The sequence below is a fragment of the Amphiprion ocellaris genome, chromosome 12 (genome assembly GCF_022539595.1).
Source record: "Amphiprion ocellaris isolate individual 3 ecotype Okinawa chromosome 12, ASM2253959v1, whole genome shotgun sequence".
In the NCBI taxonomy this organism is placed as follows: domain Eukaryota; kingdom Metazoa; phylum Chordata; class Actinopteri; family Pomacentridae; genus Amphiprion; species Amphiprion ocellaris.
Genome location: NC_072777.1, coordinates 3047506 through 3071121, shown reverse-complemented (window position 1 = coordinate 3071121; position 23616 = coordinate 3047506). Strand labels below are relative to the sequence as shown.

The 23616-nt window shown below is 40.9% G+C and overlaps 1 protein-coding gene across 5 annotated transcripts in view; it reads right to left on the bottom strand.

Annotated features, from left to right (window-relative positions):
- Positions 1-661: 661 nt before the first annotated feature.
- Positions 662-23616, bottom strand: part of wasf1 (WASP family member 1) — a 95974-nt gene continuing 73019 nt past the window's right edge. For 2 of the 5 annotated variants that reach the window (XM_055015769.1, XM_055015768.1), the window contains 6 exons: positions 19250-19333; positions 12333-12389; positions 11466-11629; positions 7905-8084; positions 3145-3719; positions 662-2226 (listed from right to left, as the gene is read on the bottom strand). In XM_055015769.1, coding sequence (XP_054871744.1) covers positions 2069-2226; positions 3145-3719; positions 7905-8084; positions 11466-11629; positions 12333-12389; positions 19250-19333 — 1218 coding nt within the window. In that variant the 3' untranslated portion in view covers positions 662-2068. The remainder of the gene's footprint in view (positions 2227-3144; positions 3720-7904; positions 8085-11465; positions 11630-12332; positions 12390-19249; positions 19334-23616) is intronic. The other 3 variants (XM_055015770.1, XM_055015771.1, XM_055015772.1) reach the window with 3 other exon arrangements.

Here is a 23616-nt window from a genome sequence, read left to right as displayed (position 1 = left end):
TAGCTAATATCGAGCAACTTTAGCTCCTTTAGAGCAACTTTCCTTCATGTATATTAGTGTTCAAAAGTTTGGGGTCACTTAGAAATGTCCTTATTTTTTAAAGGACGGCATTTTTTTTTTCAATGAAGATATTTATATTTATCTTATTTAAAAATTGACAAAACCATACATGCTGTTCACATGTATGAGGTTAAAAAAAACAACACCTAAAATTTTGCATTCTGTTGGTGACTCAGCTGCAATTAATAATCATAAAAGCTGAAGGTCATTTTGGCTGAACTGCAGTCTGTGTAGTCAGAAGAACAGCATGAAAACAAGTCAAAGATTTTCTTTTCATTCTCAAATGAGGACAACAGGAGGGTTAAACATGGCTCACAGTTTTTATGTTATCCCAATAAAAAGATCCTCTTAATTCTCATTAGCTAACTTGGTTCTATGATTGTAGTTATGTTCGTTAGTCTTGGACATAAATAAACAGTAGTGTGCTTTTATTTTGAAATTGAAGCAGTGAAAAGTTGAACACTGCTTTCAGGCTTACCTGTGAATCAAAACACCACATTTAGGCATAAATTATTACCATATTTTCAAGAAAGAAGTCGCATCTAATATTGACTCAAGACGATCAAGTTCCTCATCGCCACGACAACAAACCCGTCACATGTAGAGCTGAAACATAACATTAGATTTTTATTAATTCAAGCAAACTGTTACAGTCAACAGTTACATAAGTTACATGGTATACAGTATTGTTCTAATCTTTTTTCGTTTTTTTAAACCAGGGTTTCCGTCCCTTTAATCCCCACCCAAACATAGAAACAGCAAATCCATACAAGCGCAGGCAAGTAAGTAGTAACAGCACAATACATTCATCAACTCAACGATACGTTTTGTACGAACAATAAGGCAAGTAGAAGAAAAAAAAACGGACAAAACGGAAAAGGATGGCAGACGTTTTCGTTGAAATGAGCCAAGACGAGGCATACTGTATGTCTCTCTGTTCGGCCTCAGAAGGCAGTATCACGCAGTGTGTTCTCGCCGTCGTACAGCCGGGCGAGGTGAGGCTTCTCGTACACGGTAACGGGGGATCTGAGGGGGAAAAGCTGCCTTCGGTGACGTCGAGTGGTTCGTACCTGTTGTTGGTCGGATTCTCAGCATCGTGGACACACTGTGGAAACTCCTCGGAACATTTATCAGGGACAATAAGCGAGGCAGGAAGTACATCTATCGCATTCGGTGTCCATTTCATTAAACGAGGGAAAGTTGGGAGCTGAATACACTCGGAATCAATGGCTTTAGTGTTTCTCTTTGACAGAGGTGGCTCCTCTGAAGTCGGACAGACAGAAAAGCGTAATCTCTTGGTTTCCCTGGGGTTAAAGGTTACATGTAAGTGGATGGATCACAGCCCAATGCTTTCCCATCTTCATTTCAACCGCACAACAATCATCACATGACACGGCAACACAATCGTTTGCTAGTGGTAAAAGTCACTCCTGAAAACGAGACGGAGAAACGGAAAGACGACCCGGCTGGTGTTCAGACTGTTCGGTCAGTATCGGGAACGACTGGCCGGTTAAAAGTGTCCGAGCGGTAAAAGGTAAATAAAAGACGCTAAAATAAAGCAGCATTCACTCGATGCCGTGTTCAGCCACTAGGGGGCAAAACTGTGTCCAAGAACTAAAGGTAGATGAAACATGCCTTCATTTATCCTATTCTTTTTTCTTCTTTTTTTTTAAACATCAACGTACGGATAAGAAACAAAAACAAGTGGCTCTTCAAAAAAGTTCTTTTCATGTATAGTAAACAAAAGGGGGATTCCGTCACCAGAAATCCAGCAGAAACAAGGTCGCGTGGTAGTGCAGAAAAGAACGAACGCAAAAGAAAAACAACTTCTCTTGGAACACTAGAAAGACGGACGAGGGTGACGTGGAGACTCTCCACCCGATACAAACCACAATGAGACGGAGATGTGACGACAGAACAGGCTGATGGGGGAGAGCCGTGGTTCTCTAGTTTGATGGCGAGGTTTGGTGTCGGTGGAGGGTTGGTCACCGTTCGTCCTCCGCCTCCTTCATTCCATCCAGTCTCCTTCGTCGAACTCGGACTCGTCCTCGGAGTCGGAGTACTCGACGGCGATGCGGCGCGACAGGATGGTGGCCACGTCGTTGCCTACCCGCTCATGTTTGGCCTCTTGTTCTCGCTGCTCTTCCACTTTCCGCAGCTGTATGCCTGCAGGGAGACGGAGGGAGGTGTTAGTTTAGACAGAATGGCTCATAAAGAAGAATGGAATCAGCGCGTAAAATGAAACTCGTCTGATAGAACCAGATTACAAAGCAGGACTGCAGTGAAGCAAAACTCAGCCGACTGAGACGGAGCAGAGGATTCATGCTGCTAGCTAAAGTTTTATCTGGTTGATGTAAGACCTCATTTTAAAACCTGGCATCTCATTAGATCCATCTACTGGTAGAAGAGATGAAGTACTTCATCCACAAAAAGCTCATTCAGGACGAGTTGTTTTTTCATTATCAGTCTGATGATTATTCTCTGATTAGTTGCTTGGTGTGCAGAAAGATTCTAGAGGTTCATCTGACGGTCCAAAGATGTGGTACATAATGTGTCTGTTAATGTTTATGTGATGTAAGCAAATGCGGTTATTTTGCTTCAAGAAAGGACTAGTATTGAGTGATAACTTTATCTCTACTTTCACCATTGCTGACTGAAACTCTGGACCTCCGAGGAGATGGAAAAAAGAACTTCTATAACTTTTGGAAATCAACTTTTAGATGTGTGTGGCAGCAGGTTACAGCAGCTTCTACTTTCTTTCTGTGTTTCTGACGTCTTTTTATTACTCCGACAAGGAACATGCTGAAGTTATGTGACGATTGCTGTTGGTTTGTCCGTCTGTCTGTCTGTCTGTTAGCAGCATTACTCAAAAACAGACTAAAAGATTTGGATCTGTCTTGCTGGATTGTCTGTGTTGCATGTTCTAAATGTCAAAGCACCTTGTGGACATTGTTCTTAAGAGTGCTGTATTAAATAAAAGTTTTTATCTGATCCTAAAGCAGCAGTAAAACTACAACCATGAACATCTGGATCCACCGTTATGTAAAGTAACTTCTACAGACGCATTTGTGAAGCTCGTCTCACCTTTTCTGATGGCCTCCAGCAGGACGCTGCGAGCGTCGCTGATGGGCGGTAGGCTGGCTGGATGGTGCCTCTTGGGCCCCACGTCGTGGAGGCTGTGGGGGGGTGGGGAGGCCATGGCTCCGGCCGAGGGGAAGGCCGGCACCGGCGGCGGACCCGACGGACAGGGAGACGAGCTCCGCGCTCCGGGGAGGGGCAGGGGAGGCGGCGGCGGGGGAGGAGGCAGGATGCTGCCGTCCGAATGAGTCCCGGAGCCCCCCATGCACGGGCCCCTGTCCAGGACCTGCTGGAGCCGGGCCGGGGACGAGGAGTGGAGGGGAGGCGCCACGGGGGGAGGCGCCGGGTGGAGGACTCCCGGGGCGATCTGGAGAGGAGCTGGGGGAGGAGGGATGGCCGGCGGCTGCTGCTGGACCGGTAGAGGAGGAATCGGGGGAGGAGGGGTCCCCCGCAGAGCTGACGAGGGTAAGGGTGGAGGAGGAGGGGGGAGAGGAGGTGGAGGTGGAGGGGGAGTGTTGGAGTTGAGGCCTGCTGTCCGGGCCGGAGACTGAGGTCTGCTGTCGGAGAAACCCGAACTGGAGCTGAAAAGGTGAACACAAAAAGATTATTTCATGGAAATAATATTATATACATTATATCATGGAAAAACTGTATTAGATATTTTATAACTCCAAAACAAAAGTCAAAACAGACTGGGACACCACCCAAATGCTGGAGAGGATGTGACCGCTATGAAGCAGATCAGACACACATTCTGGGGATGCTCTATTCTTAAACCCTTCTGGGACAGTGTTCATGGTGCCGTCAGAAAAGTCCTGTGTTACGATACTGAATTCACTTGCATGTCATTTTATTTGGGGGATATGGACACAAGCTTACCTAAAGGTGACCAGTATCTCCTAAACATCTTCATGGCAGCGAGTAAAAAGGCCATAACAAGGCGATGGCTTTGTGGGGAACCTCCTGCTATTGACCAATGGGCAGCAATAATCACAAACATCCAACGTATGGACCATATGACTTTCACTTTAAGACTCCACAAGGATAAATACGATGCTCTCTGGGAAAAATGGGACACGTACCTCACAACTAGAGGTGATAACCCACCTTGTTTCTGATTTATGGTCTATAAAAACAATATTACAATCTTGTGCACTCCAGTACTGTGCTCCAATCAGCTGTTCCATTGCTGCTCTCAATACTGTTACACATTTGTTAATGTATGTATCTGTATCTTGTTCAGCTATTGTCTGTAAAAAAAAAAAAAAAAAGTTCTTCGAAAAAATGGAAAAATAAAGTAAAAAAACAACAAAAAAAAGATTATTTTGGAATTTAGTCACCAAATCTCACAGCAGATCCCACCATCTTCTCCCTGAAGACAAGCTGGGATGAGGTGGGACGTTCTTTAAGTGACTTCATGCTTGTTAAGTTGAAATATTTGTCAATAAAACATTCTTTTTGAGAGCTTTACATACATGTGGGATCCTCTCTTTGATGTCTGTTCTTCAAGACTTCCATTTAAAATGTGCAGAGAGATGCTTTGCATGATTTTTAAGACTAAAATTAAAACATTTTTTAATGCAAATATCTACAGAAAAGAGCCTGGTACCACAAACATTATTTCTTTTCAGATTTCTGTAGATAATTTAACAACTACACCTCCACTCATGATCATAATGTGCAGTTGATAGTCAATTATAAGGGTGAAAAGACCATTATAATTTTTTAAAAATGTCTAAAAGTCAGAGAGAAAACAAAACATTGGCGGTTAGACTAACCAGCTTTAAACTGAGATACATGAGCAGAACTCTGTCTTCATTTCCAGGACATAAACCTTCAGCCTCAGGCGTCTCGTAGAACATTATGTATGGAATCATCAGAGTTCCTGCTTCAAAATGAGTCGGCTGGAAAAACGAACAAGTCATCAGTTTTCCAGCCGACTCATGGAGCCAACATTACCTTAATTAGCTTGCTAGCTACAGCTGATTAAATCTGCAGGCAGCCGTTGTTTCAATTTCAAAATCTGCCGCCATCGACCGTGTACGTGTGCAAAGCTCCAGAATGGTTGCAACTAAGTGGCGTGTCAACATCCGAGTTCGTCTTGTTTGACTAAATCTAATTATTTCTTCTCAATTTAAAATGTGCAGCAGCGCGTCAGAATCAGCTGCTGGGACTCGTGGAAGTTATTCTACCTACAGAGGAACCGCAGGGCTGTCAGAGGAGTGGATAGAATAACCATGACAAAGAATTTCTACCTGAATGTCGGCACGTTAAATTAGACATTAAAGGACGCTGAAGTCCCTGAGCATCTAGACCAGGGGTGTCAAACTCATCTTAGTTCAGGACCACATTCAGCTCAATTTGATCTCCAGTGACCAGTAAAATCCCAGCATAGTAACCTATAAATAACCACAACTCCTAATGTTTCCTTTGTTTTAGTGCACAAAGTATGTTCTGAAAATGTTCACATTTAAGGAATTATCTTTTTACAAAACATCATGAACAACCTGAGATTTCTTAAGAGAAATAAGTTAAATTTCATCAACATTCAGCCTCAGTTTATCATTTCCACATTACAACTTACAGAGTGTCTACAAAGGAACACAACATTTAGTCACAGCTATCTGGAACTGAATGAGACAGTATTTTACTTTATGATCAAAATGACAAAAGTCAACAGACAAAAAACAACAAAAAGAGGACAAAATATTACAAAAATGACACACAAAATGACAAGAGAACAATCTAGTATTTTACTTTATGATCAAAACATCTTGTCATGGCCTAGAAATTATTTTAAATTCATAGTTTTACTAATTTACAATCTGCAGTTAATGTCTTCTCTGTCATTTTTACACTCTGAGGACCGGATTGGACCCTCTGGAGGGCCGGTTTTGGTCCACAGGCTGCATGTTTGACACCCTGATCTACACTTTACTGTAATTCGCACGCTAAAGGCAGATTGTTGACAGTATCGGCCATTCACCGATGCTGCAGCTTGTGTGGGTAGATCCAGCCATTAACCAGGACCTCACAACACAAAGAGCCGACAATTTTCTTCCTACAGAGAGGGAGTTAAACAGAGTAGTACCTCTGAGTCAATATCTACTCCTTGTGCTGCATTAAAATGTAAGAAAAGTTTTGTAAGGGAGGACTGGAGTGAGGACATGGAACACGATAATGGCAACTTGTAAAAAGGAAGAAGCAGCAACGTGGCAGAGCTAAAGGTCAGCAGAAGTAAATAAGAGTGAGGATGGAAATGGGAAGCAGCTGCAAGGACAACTGCAAAAATCAATGTGATATTTCTCTGGTGCTGCTTTAATCATTCCCTCAGATCTCTCCATCCCCTCAAACTGTGACATATGCGGCAGAAAAACAACCTGTACTACGCTCAGTGACCCAAACACACTATTGATCCTGCCCTTATCCAAGACTTGTCGGGGTTTTTTTGTCTTTGGTTCACAAAATCTCAATCTGTCTGTCCATCTGGTCTGTTGGAATGGCAAGAAAATCTTCTTCCTCTCAAACACAAACAGAAAAAGTAACTGAATGCCACTCACTGTGACCAACTGATGTATATATAGAGAAAAAAGACAACAAACAAGGCAAACAGTGAGGGACAGGATTGCATTTTTATGTGTGAGCGTGCATAACACACACCTGTGCTCAGCGTAAGGACATTTTTAAAAAAAGATTTAATCCGTCGGTAATCACACAACCGAGCAGCCTTGGCGCAGTGTTGCATTCTCTGAGTGCTTTTCTTGTAAAAAAAAAAATCTATTCTGATGAATGACTCTTTATATAACAAGAAAAGCATTCAGAGAGCGCAGTACTCTGCCAAGGCTGCTCAGTAGTTGTATGATTTCCGACAGATGAAATCTTTAAACAATTCGAGGTCCTCAGCGGTGGATTTGTAGTAGGATCACAATCATGTGATCATCAGCAGGCAGCTGACGTTGTGTTCACTTGTTGTCATAGTTACAGTGACACCATGCCGCTACCTGGCAATGAAACAGAAATCTTTAAAAAATCTGTGGATCCAGACTATAAGCTGCATCACTGAGAAAATCTAATCACCTGGTCCTTGTTGTGTCATTTCTGACCTTCCCTGAAAATTTCATCCAAATCCGTTTGTCTGTTTTTGTGTAATGTTGCTAACAGACAGACAGACAGACAGACAAACCAACAGATGTATGTCGATCGTCACATACACTACCAGTCAAAAGTTTGGACACATTTTCTCATTCATCTGAATGAATTATTACTCTGCTGCATTCCTTGGCAGAGTAATAATTATCAGGTATTTGTATCTGTACTCTTGTTTCTTTACTCAGCTGTTTCTTTCTAGACATTTCTGTGGTAGCTATAGAGACACGGTTGAGATTTATTGGGATTTTTGTCTGCAAACTCTCAAAAGCCAAAGAGCTAAAGTGAATAATGGCAACTGTGATTTTTTTTTTTTTTTTTTTTTTTTTTACCTTTGGACTGATATCTTCTCAACTCTGAAACTAAACCCTTCTTTTCTTAACATTTATTCAGCAATTGTCTGGTAACATCAATGTATACCTAAAGGTAAATTGAGGAAAACGGTGCAAATTAATGAAAGCAAACTCTGATCCTTCAGTAAATACATCCCAGAATCCATACAATTCATACTGGCTTTTAAAAAAGTCATGGTGAACACAAACTTTTAGCCTGTAGCATAGGTCAGTTGAGGTGAAAGAGCAAGAAAAAGAGTGAAAACAGAGCATTATCTCTCGGCCCACCTGATCACAGAGGGTGGCTTGATCTCTCCCAGTGGGTGCATGGGAGGCGGCGGTGGTGGAGGGTCGTGGGGTCGGGAATACATTCTGTCCCCGGTTCGGTTGAGCAGCTCGTTCATCTGGCTGTAGGGCAGCGCTGCCAGCGAGAAGGGCCCGTCCAAATGCTCCATGTACAGCTGAGCCCTGAGCACAGAAATGCAGTTTTATTATGTCTAATCACTACTGTGTTTGCTTCACCAGTTTAGATTTCTCTCATCGTGCTCTTCTGTCACAACTTTAACATAGGTAACATAAGCCAGCTAGAAAATCTCAACGGAGGCTTAAATCATTTTTGATGTTCAAAATTTAGGGTTCTTTCAAAGCCAGGATTTATGATCCAACACACCTTATTGGAACACTTTCTGATGTGCAAGAACTTTGTGGTAATTCAGAGTCAGAATCGTTTTAATGGCAACGTAGAAGCACAAATACAATTAAAGCTGCAAGCAGCGTTGGTCAAGTCCTCGCATCCCTACTGGTCAGCGAATCCAAGCATGTCCACCAGGTGGCGCTGTGACTGAGAGTGTATTTCAACCTATGTATCTGGTGAAGACCAGGCTGTGATCACACATGTAAAGCTTGAGACAGATTGGAGCATGTACAGGCTAGATACGCAGCACTTCCTGTTTCATGGCAAGACATCCAAAATGTCTGTCAAGTGGAGCTACGACCGAGAGTGTATTTCATCCTTTGGCCTTTTTGATGGCGACCTATCAGAACTGTCTACCAGGTGACGCTATCACTGTGAATCTATTGGAGCATGTAGAGGCCAGTTAGACAGCACTTCCTGTTTCACGGCGAAATGCCGAAATTCCGCTCTTCATCATTTCGATGCCCTCAGACTTTTGCATAGCATGTTGACAGCTTTAATGCCTGGTGCACATCCTTGCCAAATTTGATCTCTCTCGAGGTTTCCTCATTTGAGTTTATAGCTTTTGAAAATGTCCAAAAATGAACCCAAAATCATCCAAAATATGACACATAATTCAAAATGGCCGACTTCCTGTTGTGTTTTGGGCATGGCGGTCAATTACATTTTTGTGCATCTTGACGAGTTACATATGTCTACCAGATTTCATAACTCTAGGCCACATGTACTGGCTGTAGTAAGTGTTTGAAATTTTCCAGGGGGCGCTATTGAGCCATTTTGCCACACACGTTTTGGTTCTTTGCTCTCAACAGAAAAAACACAACAGCCAGTGACATCCAGACACAATGAATCTGTCCCTACTCTCTACAATAGACACCGACTCAATGCTCAGGACATGAATCACAGCTTTATAAACAGGATTATGATGATTATCCTCTGCTATCTCAACTTCTTTACACCTCACACTGAGTCATTTTGCACATTCTCAGGTGAATCATTTGCACATTCTGGCAAACTGTAAATACTTTTATTACTTTTTATCACTCAATCCCTCGCATGCGCTGTTTATTTGAAATCTTTTCATCCGTCTTAAGGAAACATTTCTTGTCAGCATATAATGTTATGCACCAAAACACCACGTCAAAGTCTTTCTATGCAAAAACCAATCTGGCAATAAAACTGATGCTGTAGAAGAGCAGCAGCTCAAAGAAGGAAAAATAGGTGTTTAACTCCGGTAGATATGTGTAAAAGAGCACGTTTAAAGGTGAACTCAAAGGAGTTTAGAGTAAATTGTGCTGAAGAATCGTGTCCAAGTCCAATTTTTACTTTCATCTTCATTTACCGAACTTTAACGGACATGAAACGGTGCAACATCAGGTATTTCTAAGGACTACAAAACGGTCTGAAAAGAAGAAGAAATGAATCTTGCATTGCAGAACTTTGCCCTTGAAGAGCTTCAGACTCCCTCATGGCCGACAACAACAACAACACCTACAATCTACCACGTTGATGGTCTCATTACAATGCAGAGTTCTGCTAAGAAAACTTGGATGTTACTTTGTTGGTCGTTCCAGAACTGGAGGACATTTTACATCCCACCCATCAAATTACAAATAATCCATGTACAAAATACTAAAACATGCAGTTGTTGTGTAAATGTACTTGTCCTGAGTCCAAATCTAAAAAAAAAAAAAAAAAAAAACAGGAGAAAAGAATGTTTGAAAATGTTTTAAAATACAAAACTATCTGGAGTTCCTCCTAAAATGTCATTTTTCTCTAGTCCCACCCCTCTGATGACCAAATCGAATCTCAAATAAAACTGTTCAAATGAAATTTAAATCTGTTTTTTGGTGTTATTTTTTCACTGATGTCTCTTGTAACTGTGGAAACATTTTTTTAATCAACATAACATTTTAAATAATAATAATTATGAATGGAATATGTGTCTCCCAATAACCCTGTTATGACGTTTCTGTCGTTTTGTGTCTTGTTTTTCTCATTTTGTGTCTCGTTTTGGTCATTTTGCATCTCGTTTTTGTCAATTTGTGTCTTGTTTTTTTCAATTTCTGTCTCGTATCTGTCGTTTCGTGTCTTATTTTTGTCATTTTGTGTCTCATATTTGTTGTTTGTGTCTCATTTTTCTCATTTTGTGTCTCATTTTTGTTATTTTCTGTCTTGTTTCTGTCATTTTCTGTCTTGTTTTGTCATTTTGCGTCTTGTTTCTGTCGTCAACATCATCAAACAGTTTTCCTAAAGAATGTGTAGAGCAAAGCTATGTCCTCTCTTCTGTTTTTCATATTTTCATCACATGGTCAGCCTTGATTGAATGTCTCCCTCTACCTCATATTATCAGGATCAGACTAATTCTTTGGACTGTTTTCCATCAGTCAGTTTGTCCTCTTGGTCAGCAGTAACAGCAGCTAAATATCTAGCTTCTACTGCTGAGAAAAAGATCACATTAGCATGGATTAGCAACCCTGTTACTGTGATTAGAGTAGGGTTAGCAAACAACACAGAAAAAATGGAATAAAAATGCTACCATTGATGTGTAAGCTGAGCCAATCAAAATAGAGCAACTTCAATGAAAATAGAGCAACTTTAACTCATTTTTGAGCAACTTTAGCTAACATAAAGCAACTTTAACCAATATAGAAAAACTTTAACTAATATAAAGCAACCTTAACTCATACAGAACAACTTTAATATAGAGCAACTTTAACTAATATAGAGAAATTTTAACTCATTCAAGAGCAACCTTAACTCCTTTCGAGCAACTTTAACTCATTTTTGAGCAACTTTAACTAATATGGAGCAACTCTTACTAAAATCAAGCAACTTAAAGAATGTAGAGCAACTTTAACTCATGTAAGAGCAACTTTAGAGCAACTTTAACTAAAATAGAGCAACTTTAACTAATATAGAAAAACTTTAACTAATTTAGGGCAACCTTAGCGAATATAGAGCAACTTTAATTAATATAGAGCAACTTTAACCTTGCAGTTATGTTAGCACATGAATAAAAGTGTGAGTTTTCATGGGAAACATGAAACTGTCTGGGTGACCCCAAACTTTTGAATGCTAGTGAAAATGTTGGTGTTATTTCCACCATAACTTCCGACAGACTAACTGGAGACACGTGAGCCGGCTCCACCCACCTGTTGTCGTGGTAACCTGCAGATCCGTTGGCCTCCCTGTGTTTGTCTTCGGGGATGTCCTGGGCGAGCTCCGCACCCAGCGCCAGCTTCTGCCACTCCTTCTTACGGTCGTGAGGCGCCCGCGGTACCTTCTCCGGCTCCGGCGGACGGTCTATGGCCTTCAGCTTCGGTGGGGGAAGAGGGACGAGAGGGTGGAGCGAGACGATGGCGTGGGGAGGGGACGGTTAGAGGGAGGAGAATCGCATGGAGTGTGAATCCACGGGAGATGACGGGACAGACAAAAGCAGAAGGAGATGAGAGGGAGAGAAGATAACAGATTAGCTGTGACTGACAGTGGGGGAACGCTATAAAACCAGTCAGATTTAGAGTAAAGAAAGAAGCATTTTATAACTATTCACACACAACCACAACCTAATCTTAAATCTAAGCTGCCCCTTCTGGCATTTACACTCTTATCTGATGCAGAAAGCTGCTCTTGATTTAACTTTACACATACCAAAGCAGCCTTTATGAACCAAAATTGATCTTAAACTCAGGGTTGTGGACTTTTTTTCAAACAGAATTAGCTCTCTGAAAACAAAACTCACACAGAAGCTTTAAATCAAAGAAAATATAACAGAAAAAGCTTGGGAACAGGGAATGCCCATTGATTGACCAAATCAAATCACTGTAAATGTGAGTATCTTTACTAAAGCTCTTAGCAAAGCCAAACAAGCAAATAAAGCGGTATCTGGCAGCAATCACAATCTCAGGTTTGTCATCAAACAGCAGTCCCTGCCTCCCACACTTCAGCATGACAGGTAGCCGCCATAACACAAACCACACACAGTGAAGTTTTGAAAATAAATCGCTGTATTTTTCACATACCTGCCCTGGAAGGTCTAAGTACCTATAGACCTGATCATACATGCGGGGGTCCTGCAACTACAAGAACAAAAACAAAAACCACAAGAGAAGCACCAGGTGTGAGGGGAGGGGGGTTCGAAAAAATCAACACAGCACAGGATTGAGCACAACGCCGCTGCACACAGTCAGAAAAATAAAAACACAAGCAGAGTGGGCGGTGAGAACGAGCGGGACAAAAGGGAAAGGGGAAAAGAAAAGTGCTGTTAAACAGAAAGTGACAACATGCACAGCTCGGGGGACGTCACAATGCAGGTAGAACGCACACACAAACACAACACAACACAACACACACACACACACACACACACACACACACACACACAGAGCCGAGCTTCATCCCAAACAGAAAGAAGACTCAGGCAGAAAGGGAAAGATCTCACTGGAATGACAGGACCAACTACAATGGTGTTTTTCTACATGTGGGGGTAAAAAGACTGTCAGACCCACAGCAGCAGGTCTATGACGACGACACACACCGAGAAAACCGCATGCAGCACACACACACACACACACACACACACACACACGCTAGTCAACTCAGATTATAACACAAGAAGCACAGTGGAATCATGGAGGGGCATTTCACAGTGACGCTAAAGACCGATATGCATGAAAACACCATCTGTAGTCCACCAGTAGCATTAAAAACACAGTAGATACAGTCCTGACATAAACAGCTCTAATGGAAACACTTCCGACCTCCAAGGCAAATAATTTAAGGATAAGGTTGACTTATTCTGTGTTTTTCTGAGGATCAACAAATCCAGCCGACAGTCTAAACCAGGGGTGTCAAACATGCGGCCCGAGGGCCAAAAGCAGCCCTCCAGAGGGTCCAATCAGGCCCTCAAAGTGTAAAAACTACAGAGAAGACATTAACTTCAAACTGTAAACCTAAAAAAATACTAAATAACTAAAATAATTTCTAGACCATGACAAGCTGTTTTGATCATAAAGTAAAACACTAGATTGTTCATTGTTCTTTTGTCATTTTGTGTCTCATTTTTGTCATATTTTGTCTTGTTTTTGTTGTTTTTTGTCTTGTTTTGTCTGACTTTAGTCGTTTCGTTTCTCGTTTTTTTCACTTTGTGTTTCATTTTTGCCTCGCTTGTGGAATTATCAAAGACGTTACGGAGCAACAAAAAAATGGACAAATGACAAAAATGAGACAGAAAAAGACACAAGTTAGAAACAAAATGACAAAAAAGTAGACAAACAACACAAGCAAGGCAAAAAAAACACAAAATTATACACAAAACAACAAATAAAGCAAAATACAAAATGACAAAAATAAGACAAAAAACAAGCGAGACAAAAAGGAAACACAAAACGACAAAAACATGAGACAAACGACAAAAATCTGACAAAAATCAGACAAAACCCCCCCCCAAAAACAAGACAAAACATTTCAAAAATGAGACACAAAGCAACAAAAGAACAATGAACAATCTAGTATTTTATTGAATGATCAAAACAACTTGTCAGGGTCTAAATTTAGAGCGGTTAATATCCTCTCTGTAATTTTTCCTGCGGGCCGGATTGGACCCTCTGGAGGGCCGGTTTGGGACCTCCCCAGCTTTAAACTGTTTAGACAATGATGGAGCTCTATGTCACAGAGGAACAGCTTGTAGCTGACGCTACACAGACCATAATTGTTAGTGGAGATCAGTTAATTGCTGGTTTTGGTAGTTTTCTTGCTTTTAAGAAAAACACAGAATACCCCAGATTTATCCTTTAAGTGTAAATTATCTGCTCAAGAAGGTGTATCTGTGGTTGTAACACAAACAGCTAAACCAGAGAGCGAGTCAAACTAAATAATGTGCAAACTGCCTTTACATTCTGGACATACACTACCGTTCAAAAGTATAGGGTCACCCAGACAATTTCATGTTTTCCATGAAAACTCACACTTTTATCCATGTGCTAACATAACTGCACAAAGGTTTTCTAATCATCAATGAGCCTTTCAACACCATTAGCTAACACAATGTAGCATTAGAACACAGGAATGATGGTTGCTGGAAATGTTCCTCTGTACCCCTATGGAGATATTCCATTAAAAATCAGCTGTTTCCAGCTACAATAGTCATTTACCACATTAACAACGTCTAGACTGGATTTATCATTTATTTAATGTCATCTTCATTTAAAAAATGCTTTTCTTTCAAAAATAAGGACATTTCTAAGTGACCCCAAACTTTTGTACGGTAGTGTACGTTCTCAGCTGTCGGTATCCTGAGGAGTAAAGCAATTATTGCAGGAATATCATACAGATTTGTGTGAGCATGCATGAGTGTGTGTGTGGAATGAAACCCAATATCCAGCCTGCAACACTGGCGCTCTCCACTACAAGCAGCGCTAATCGATTTCTTTTATACCACATAGACCCTGTAAGGTGGCCTTCCCTGTTTATTCAATAACCGTGTGTGTGTGCATGTGTGTGTGTGTGTGTGTGTGTGTGTGCGCGCTGGCTGATTCAACACAGTGTGGGCAGTGGACAGCATCTCCTCCGGTTTGGCTAAATGATGTTGATTTTGTCCGTCCACTGCTGCGTCCAGGCTGCTGGGAATAAATCCTAATGCTAATGCGCATTGATTAGCTTCTGATTCATCGCGGCCCATTACCGGTGGTGAAGGGAAACCTCCTCCGCGCGTACAAACAACACATATTCAGACACGCAAATCTGCTCCGACAACATTTCTCTTTCATTTATCGGAAGGTCAAATGTTTATCTTATGCCATTTCCCCAAACTGTGCCGAGCCTCTAAAATCCAGCCATGAATAATTTTACTCCACCTCAACCCTGACTTCCTGAAAGATTCGCAGTAACAGTGTCTTGGCGATATTTAAAGAACACATTTGCACTGAAAAAATAAGCCAATGTGCTATAAAGCTGCACTTGGGTTTGCAGGCTGCTATTATGGCATTTTGCTTTTATTTGACAGTAAAGTGAAAGGACAGAAAGGACGAGGCGGTCGTGAAACACATCAGTCACCAGAGTGAGGAAGGGTGAAGGCTTGAACGCAGCGATGGATGTGACAACAAGGAAGACGGTAAACAAGGGAGGGAAGTAGACCATGTGAGGAAACAGAGGAATAGTATGTTTCTGTGTGCGGATCCATGCACGTTTGTCACAGTCGTAACTAGAAAAGCACTCAGAGAGCGCAGTTCTCCGCCAAGGCTGTCCATTCCCCCATACGGCATTGTCACAAATGCAGCATTTGTTTATTAGTTACTGATGATCAGAAATCACAGCAACATAGAATATAGATGTACCCACAAACAAAATGACCTTGCGCTGAGTTATGCATGTGCACGTTATGTACGGATACCGAGTCACGTTACCTAAATACAGCAGGTCCTCGATTTACGGCATCCTCGGCCTACAGCATTTCATGGATACGTCGCCATCTCCCATAAATTTATTAAGAAAGTCTTGTTCCATCATTCCAAAGCATGGCCTTGGCAACGTAAAATTAATTTTGCACGGGATCTAGTTGGCGAGTGGAGCGGATGAATACGTCGTCACACAGCGCTAGATGAGGAAGATGGCTTTGTTTACATTCGCCGGTTGTACGCCACCTTGGATTGTGCTACATTCACTGACTTTTTGCCCTTTATTGTGGCTCCCAAGCCTAAGTGAAGAAAGCCTTCTCCATGGAAGTGCTCAGGAAAGGTCGAGACACCGATGGATGAACGATTATGATTTGACCACTGTGTTGTGACTTAGGTACTTATGTGAGTTCTGACTTACGACAAAAATCATGTTACGTTGCACCGTAGGAATGGAATTCTGACCCTCCGTATGTAGCGGGCTTCGGGAATTGATGGGACTCAGAAACACCCCCACAATTTAATCAGTTGTTCCTTGTATCATTTCCGACGAACAAGTCCCAATAAATCCACAGTGGTGGATTTGTAGCAGGATCACAATCATGTGATCGTAATAGGCACCTGATGTAGTGTTCACTTGTTGTCATAGTTACAGTGACGCTGGGCCACTATCTCACAATGAAACAGAAATCTTCAATAAATCTGTGGATCCAGACTATAAGCTGCATCACTGCCAAAATCTAATCACTTGGTCCTTGTGTCATTTCTGACCTTCCCTGAAAATTTCATCCAGATCAGTTAGTCTTAGTTTTTGAGCAATGCGGCGAACGGACAAACAGACAAACCAACACCGATTGTCACATAACGCTGCACATTCCTTGGCGGAGTAATAAATGAAGCTAATTTCAGCGCTGTGTGCCGGTGCGAGGTCGCCATCCTTCATCTGAATGGACTCCTCTGTGTGTTTATGAGTGTGTGGAGCACAGCAGTTATAGATTTATGGTACATACCGACTGTGTTCTCGTTGTGCGTATACATGAAACACACACTACAGGTGTGTGTTGTTGTGTGTGTGTGTGTGTGTGTGTGTGTGTGCATGGGTTTGTGTTCTTGTTCAAAGTGACGGCGTCAGCACAACTGCAACCATGTAACCCCCAGAGGGAGGCCCGCAGAATTCAGCCGCTGGACCACCGCGCTGCTGACAACACAAACCCTCTCACACACAATACACACACCACTGCTGTTGGATTTGGGTTGTACAGACTCACACAATAACTATCTCACACTACTGCTTTTATTTATCAACGTGATGAAGTAATCATTGGGAAAAAATTTAATGAATTGCAAAAATGGAATGTACAGTAACTTTAATCAGGAATATCATGCTGAATGCAAAAAGTAGCTCAACAACTAGAAAAGCTGGTGTCATCCTTGTGTGGTGCTTTGATATCTGTGGTTTATTGTTAACAAACAAGGGGAAGGAATCCCTATTCATGTGCAGGAATCTTAATTTGACCGATAAATCAAGAAAAAAGCAATATGCAAGTGAGTCAAAACAGTCCTCAGCTTGGAAATATATGACTGTTCTATATGTCTCGCTGTCAGTGGAGTGTATAGTCAATTTCTGCATGGCAAATTTTTCATTTTCACAGCATCCTATCGTTCAAAAAGAACACTGCAAGTATAAATTTGAAGCATTCAACCATGATATGTTTAATATTTCAAAAATAATACAAGATTTTGTTCTGGGTTGAGCTGAGGTGACACTACTGCTGACATAAATAAAAACTTTTATTTTGTAGCGACAACCTGTGAATCTGAAAGTGGCTCGGCTCAGATGTGCACAGATGCTTTGTATGATTTTTAAGACTAAAATGAACAGACTGTTGATTGCAAATGGTGCAAATGGCTACAGAAAAGAGCGTGGAACCATAAACATTATTTCTTTTCAGATTTCTTTTTAAAAACTACACCTCCACTCATGATCATAATGTGCAGGCGACAGCTGTAATTATCAGGGTGAAAAGACCTTCAGAATTTAACAAAAAATGTCTAAAAGTCCTTTTTTTTGCAAATCTGCAGACATGAAGATTTTATGAGTTCCAAATGAAAACTAAAATTAACATTGAATCTTTTTCAGATTCTAATTTCCGTCTTGCAAACAAACTTTTAAGCTCCTCTGGTCTTTAAATGCTTCATTCAGGAGAGATTTCTTCTCTAGGCACTTGTAACAATGTAGGGGGGAAATAAAAATTAAAAAAAGTTTTCATACTGACTCAATCAAGTTCTACATGTCTCGCTGTTAGTGAAGTGTTTACTCAATTTCCTCATTTTCACAGCATCTTATCTTTCAAGAAAATACACTTCAAGTATAAATCTGAAGCATTCAACCATGATATGTTTAATATTTCAAAAATAATATACGGTTTTATTCTAGGTTGGGCTGAGGTTCCACTACTGATATAAACTAGAAAAGCATTCAGAGAGTGCAGTCCTCCGCCAAGGCTGCTCATTCTCTCATATGGCATTGTCTGAAATGCAGTATTTTTTTTTTATAAATGTAGAAATGCAGCATTTGTTTACTAGTTATTGATGATCAGAAATCACAGAAACATAGAATGTATCCATTTAATATAGATGTACCCACAAACAAAATGACCTTGCACTGAGCACAGGCGTGTGTTACTCATGTGTACGTTATGTACGGATACCGGATCATGTGACCTAAATATGTAGTAGGTGGTGGGAATTGATGGGACTCAGAAAAACCCCCACAATTTAATCAGTTTTTCCTTGTATCATTTCTGATGAATAAGTCCTGATAAGTTCACAGCAGTGGATGTGTAGTAGGATCACAATCATGTGATCATCAGCAGGCAGCTGATGTAGTGTTCACTTGTTGTCATGGTTACAGTGACGCTGTGCTGCTATCTCACAATGATACAGAAATCTTTAACAAATCTGTGGATCCAGACTATAAGCTGCATCACTGCCTAAATCTAATCACTTGGTCCTTGTGGCATTTCTGACCTTCCCTGGAAATTTCATCCAAATCCCTCTGTTTTTGAGTAATGTTGCTAACAGACAGACAAACCAATGCTGATCATCACAAAATTCCACGTTCCATGGCAGAGTAATAAAAACGACATACTTTTATTTTGTAGCAACAAACTGTGAATCTGCAAGTAGCTCAGCTTTGCAAGGCAACACTGTGAGGTAAATGTTGGTGCGCTGACATGCAGTTTAGAACGTGTTAGACTCACAGCTGTCTCCATGCACAGACCAGGTCGTGGTTATAGCTAAAACCTCTGCTTAACAGACATATTTCCCTTCTTTGAGAGATTACTGACAGAAGGCATTCAACGTCACAGACTCCGAGGCTTTTACCCCGCTAGTAGAGCTGGGATGCAGGTAAGTAGTGGAGGGGTGTTAGTCGTGGGCAGCTTCTGAGTGGAAAGTGGTGGGGGAGGCAGAGAGGGCTGCAGGCTACTGCATGAGGAGCAGATGCTCTAACAGAGGGGGGGAGAGGAGAAGGGAGAAGTTCTTACCTCTGGGGGAGTAAAGAAGGGAGGAGGGGATTCAGAGAGGACTCTTATAAGGCTCTTGGGATACACAAGATAAGGCATTTCCAGCTGCACAGAGTCAGATAGAGACCAGGATTCAGTGGAAAGTGGAAAGCAAAGGTTGAGAGGAATGTAGACAGAAGAGGAGAGATCCTGAAGCAGCATTCTGGCATTTCTTTCCCACCAGTTCTTTGGCACCAACACTATCATTTTTCACCAGTGAAGCATAACGTTATCTTGATGTCGCTGCTGCCAGTTTTATTCCTTGATCAAAAATTAAGTTGTTTAAATTAACATAAAATAGTATCAACACTGTAGCAGAAGAAAAAAAACCACACAAGCTGAGCTCACATAAACACCGATCATGCTTAACATTATAACCACCTGCCTAATATTGGGGTTCTCCAGCTTCCTCCCACAGTCCAAAAACATGCTGAGGTTTATTGTAACTCTACATTGTCCATGAGTGTGAATGTGAGTGGGACTGTTTGTCTCTATATGTAGTCCTGTGATAGACTGCTGACCTGTCCAGGGTGTCTCCTACCTTCAGCTTAACCCTATAGAGCCCACCATATATGACTGCATATTCATTTTTGATTGGCGGTAGATTTGAAACCAGATAAGATGATCCGTAATTCTTTTTGCATATAAAATCTGGGGAGTTCCACTAACATTTCACACATTCACCAGGTCTCAGAGCGCTTTATTGCTGCGGGGATGGGTTTGTAAAAATACACAATAAAGCACACATAACAAAAAACTTTATCAAGATTTTTGTTATGTTGATGCGTACTACATGTGCTGCACACAGTCCTGAGAGTAACAGTGGAGTCGGAGTTGCCCTGACGGACAAACTAAGCCCCTCTAAGCATCTTTTTCTGGATTAAAAATGTTGCGGATAACATGCATGCTGATACTGATCTTTCTGTGAGAACACAACATCGATCAATAATATCTGCCAATCGATGTATCTGTTCTCATGTGTATATAAGCTGCTGTGTAAGGCGAAAAACTTGCTGTTCAAATCTCATTAACTTGCTTCTCTGAAACAATCGCTAGCGCTGCCTCACGCGTGCTGCGTCTGTGTTGTTTGAGGACTAAGCAGGCTCAAATAATTAACATGCACACCCTGCTGCAGGAAGATAATGATTGGACTACACGGTGCTCTACTAGCGATAAAGGTCAACATTTAACACCAAATCCATTTGTCCATTTATGGGCCTATGAGCAAACTGCACATTCAGCTCTCACTGTCCACCCTCGTCTGGGTGGAGGTCACTCATTCATTTATGGTGGAGTTCGTGTAACCCTTTCACTTGTGTCTGAGTATCTCTAGAAGTGAGAGGTGAAGTGTCTCTGGCGACGCACAGAAAGCTCAGTGTGTCGTTGATGTCGGTGCATCGTCCTGGATTATGAGGTTGCCGTGGCCCCTAGCAGGACGCCGGGGTGTCGGTCTCAGCGAGCCCGTTATCTCTGACCCGATGAATGGATCTGAGTGGTCGCCATGGCAACTGCTACAAGGGGGGTAAAAGGATGGAGTGTATTTTTTATTTTATTTTTTTGCTAGGCGGGTGTGAAGGCAATTTAACATTGGAAATCTGTATCGGAAATGAAGGAGACTATCTTTGGTTATCTGCCAGATCCAAGATCTTTTATTATTTCGTGGTATTTAGAGGAGTGTTTGGCGCTAACAAAATATTCTACAGTCTCCCTGAAGCTTTAACTGAGAAAAATTTACAAATGAGCAGAAACTATTTTGATCTAAAAACAAACCTGTACAGAAAAGATTAAATGGGGAGAACATTGCAGTTGCACGGTGACACATATTAGAATAAAAAAAGATTTGAAAAGAAAGATTATTTTGGAATTTTGTCACCATACCTCACAGCACATCCCATATCCTTCTCTTTGAAGACAAGATGGTATGAGGTGGGACTTTCTTTAACCCTGTAAAACCCACTGTTGCAAAATACAACATCAGCTTATTGTTTTGCTATTTGTTTTATATATGTGTGTGTACATAATTTTTTAAGAATTTTTTTAATTTGATATATATATATATATATATATATATATATATATATATATATATATATATATAGCAAAAATGCCAAAAAATTTTTTATTTTAGTACATTTTTTTCCTATATTTGGGGTTAAATATATATGTATTTTAAAAATTTTTGTTTTATTTTTTGCTCAATTATTCTATATTTGGATTTCTATATATACATTTTTTGTTTTATTTATTTTTTGCTCATTTTTTCTATATTTGGGTTTCTATATATACATTTTTTTAGTTTTATTTATTTTTTGCTCATTTTCTTTCTTTATTTCAGTCTTACAGGGTTAAGTGACTTCGTGCTTGTCAAATTGTAATATTTGTCAATAAAACATTCCTTTTGAGAGCTTCACATGTATGCTGGATCCTCTCTTTGACATCTGTCTTCAAGACTTCCATTAAAAATGTGCAGAGGGATGCTTTGTATGATTTTTAAGATGAAAACTAATACACTTTTTTCATGCAAATGGCTACAGAAAACATTATTTCTTTTCAGATTTCTGCAGATAATTTAACAACTACACCTCCACTCATGATCGTAATGTGCACTAATAGAATACAGCTGTAATTATCAGGGTGAAAAGACCCTTATAATTAAACAAAATGTCTAAAAGTCCTTGTGTTATGTTTAATTTCCATGCTTTCATCTCACAGCATTCTTCTTTTAAGGTACAAATCTGTAGACATGAAGATTTTACCCAATGAGCACGAAAATTAAAAATAACATTGAATCTTTTTGTCTTTACTGGTGTTCAGATTCTAATTTCTGTCTTGTAAACAGACATTTAAGCTCCTCTGGTCTTTAAATGCTTCATTAAGGAGACATTTCTTCTCTAGGCACTTGTAACAATGTGGGGGGAGAAATAAAGAAAGTTTTCATACCGACTCAATCACGACAGCTCGTTAGCATACAACGACTGGCACCTGCTGATTTTAACGAGAACTGGCAGCAGAGGCTTCTTAGACAACAGTAGGGCAATTTTAGAAACATTTACAGCCGCATTTGGACAAGTATATCAAATGAGAAAAATAGGCTGAAATTTAAATGTCAATATATTCCATTAGGACGCCTGTGAGTGCTATAATGAGAGTGGAATAGGAGAGGAAGAGCCAAACAGGACTCTCCGCAGGGGATCCAGACACCAGAGACAGCGTGGACTCAAACGCTGATCTCAAAGACTTTAGCGATGCTTTACTTCTCCAACTTCTTCTACTGAATCCCTGGGACTTTCCTCTCACTCTCTCCATCTCCTCTGACTGGCTCAGCACATCTAGTCCAGCGCTAATCCACTGAGGCTGAGGCTAACGCAGAAGCTAATGAGTTTCCTTCCAACCTCCTTCTGCACTGCGCTGCTTTTCATTCATCACCAGCTCCGATCTGGTTGAAGTCATAAGTAACACACTCCGTTAAAAACTATTCACTGAAGGAGCTCAGTAAGAAAACAGCTGGTGACTGGAGGAGACTACAAAGTGCAGTAATTTGACTACTTGGGCTCACCCAGATAATCTCATGTTTTCCATGAAAACTCCCACTTTTATCCATGTGCTAACATAACTGCACAAGGGTTTTCTAATCATCAATTAGCCTTTCAACACCATTAGCTAACACAATGTAGCATTAGAACACAGGAGTGATGGTTGCTGGAAATGTTCCTCTGTACCCCTATGGAGATATTCCATTAAAAATCAGCTGTTTCCAGCTACAATAGTCATTTACCACATTAACAATGTCTACACTGGATTTATCATTCATTTAATGTTATCTTCATTGAAAAAAAGCTGCTTCTCTTTCAAAAATAAGTACATTTCTAAGTGACCCCAAACTTATGAACAGTAGCGTACCTTTAGCACCTTTTTCACCCTTCAATATTTTACACAACCATGAACGTGTTTGGCCTTTTTCATTTAACAGACGCTTTTATCCAAAGCAACGTACATCTGAGAGTAGATACAACACGAGCAAGGATCTAGTCAGGAGAAAACAACCTGGAAAAGATGATAGGACCTTGGTGTCTACAGGCAGTACAGACATAATAGGAAATTTTATTCATTTATTTTTTCCTGTCAAGTGCAAAGGTGTTCATTGAGGAGCTGGGTTTTTAGTATTTTCTTAAAGACTGAGAGGGACTCTGTAGATAGAGTTTGGCAACTCGTTCCACCTCCAGAGAATCACAGAAGAGAAGAGTCTAGCTGTTGACTGGCCCTGTTGTGGTGGTTGGATCAGGAGCCTTTTGTTGGCCGAGCGTAGTGAGCTGGAGGGAGTGTAGACCTGAATGAGAGAGATCAGGTAG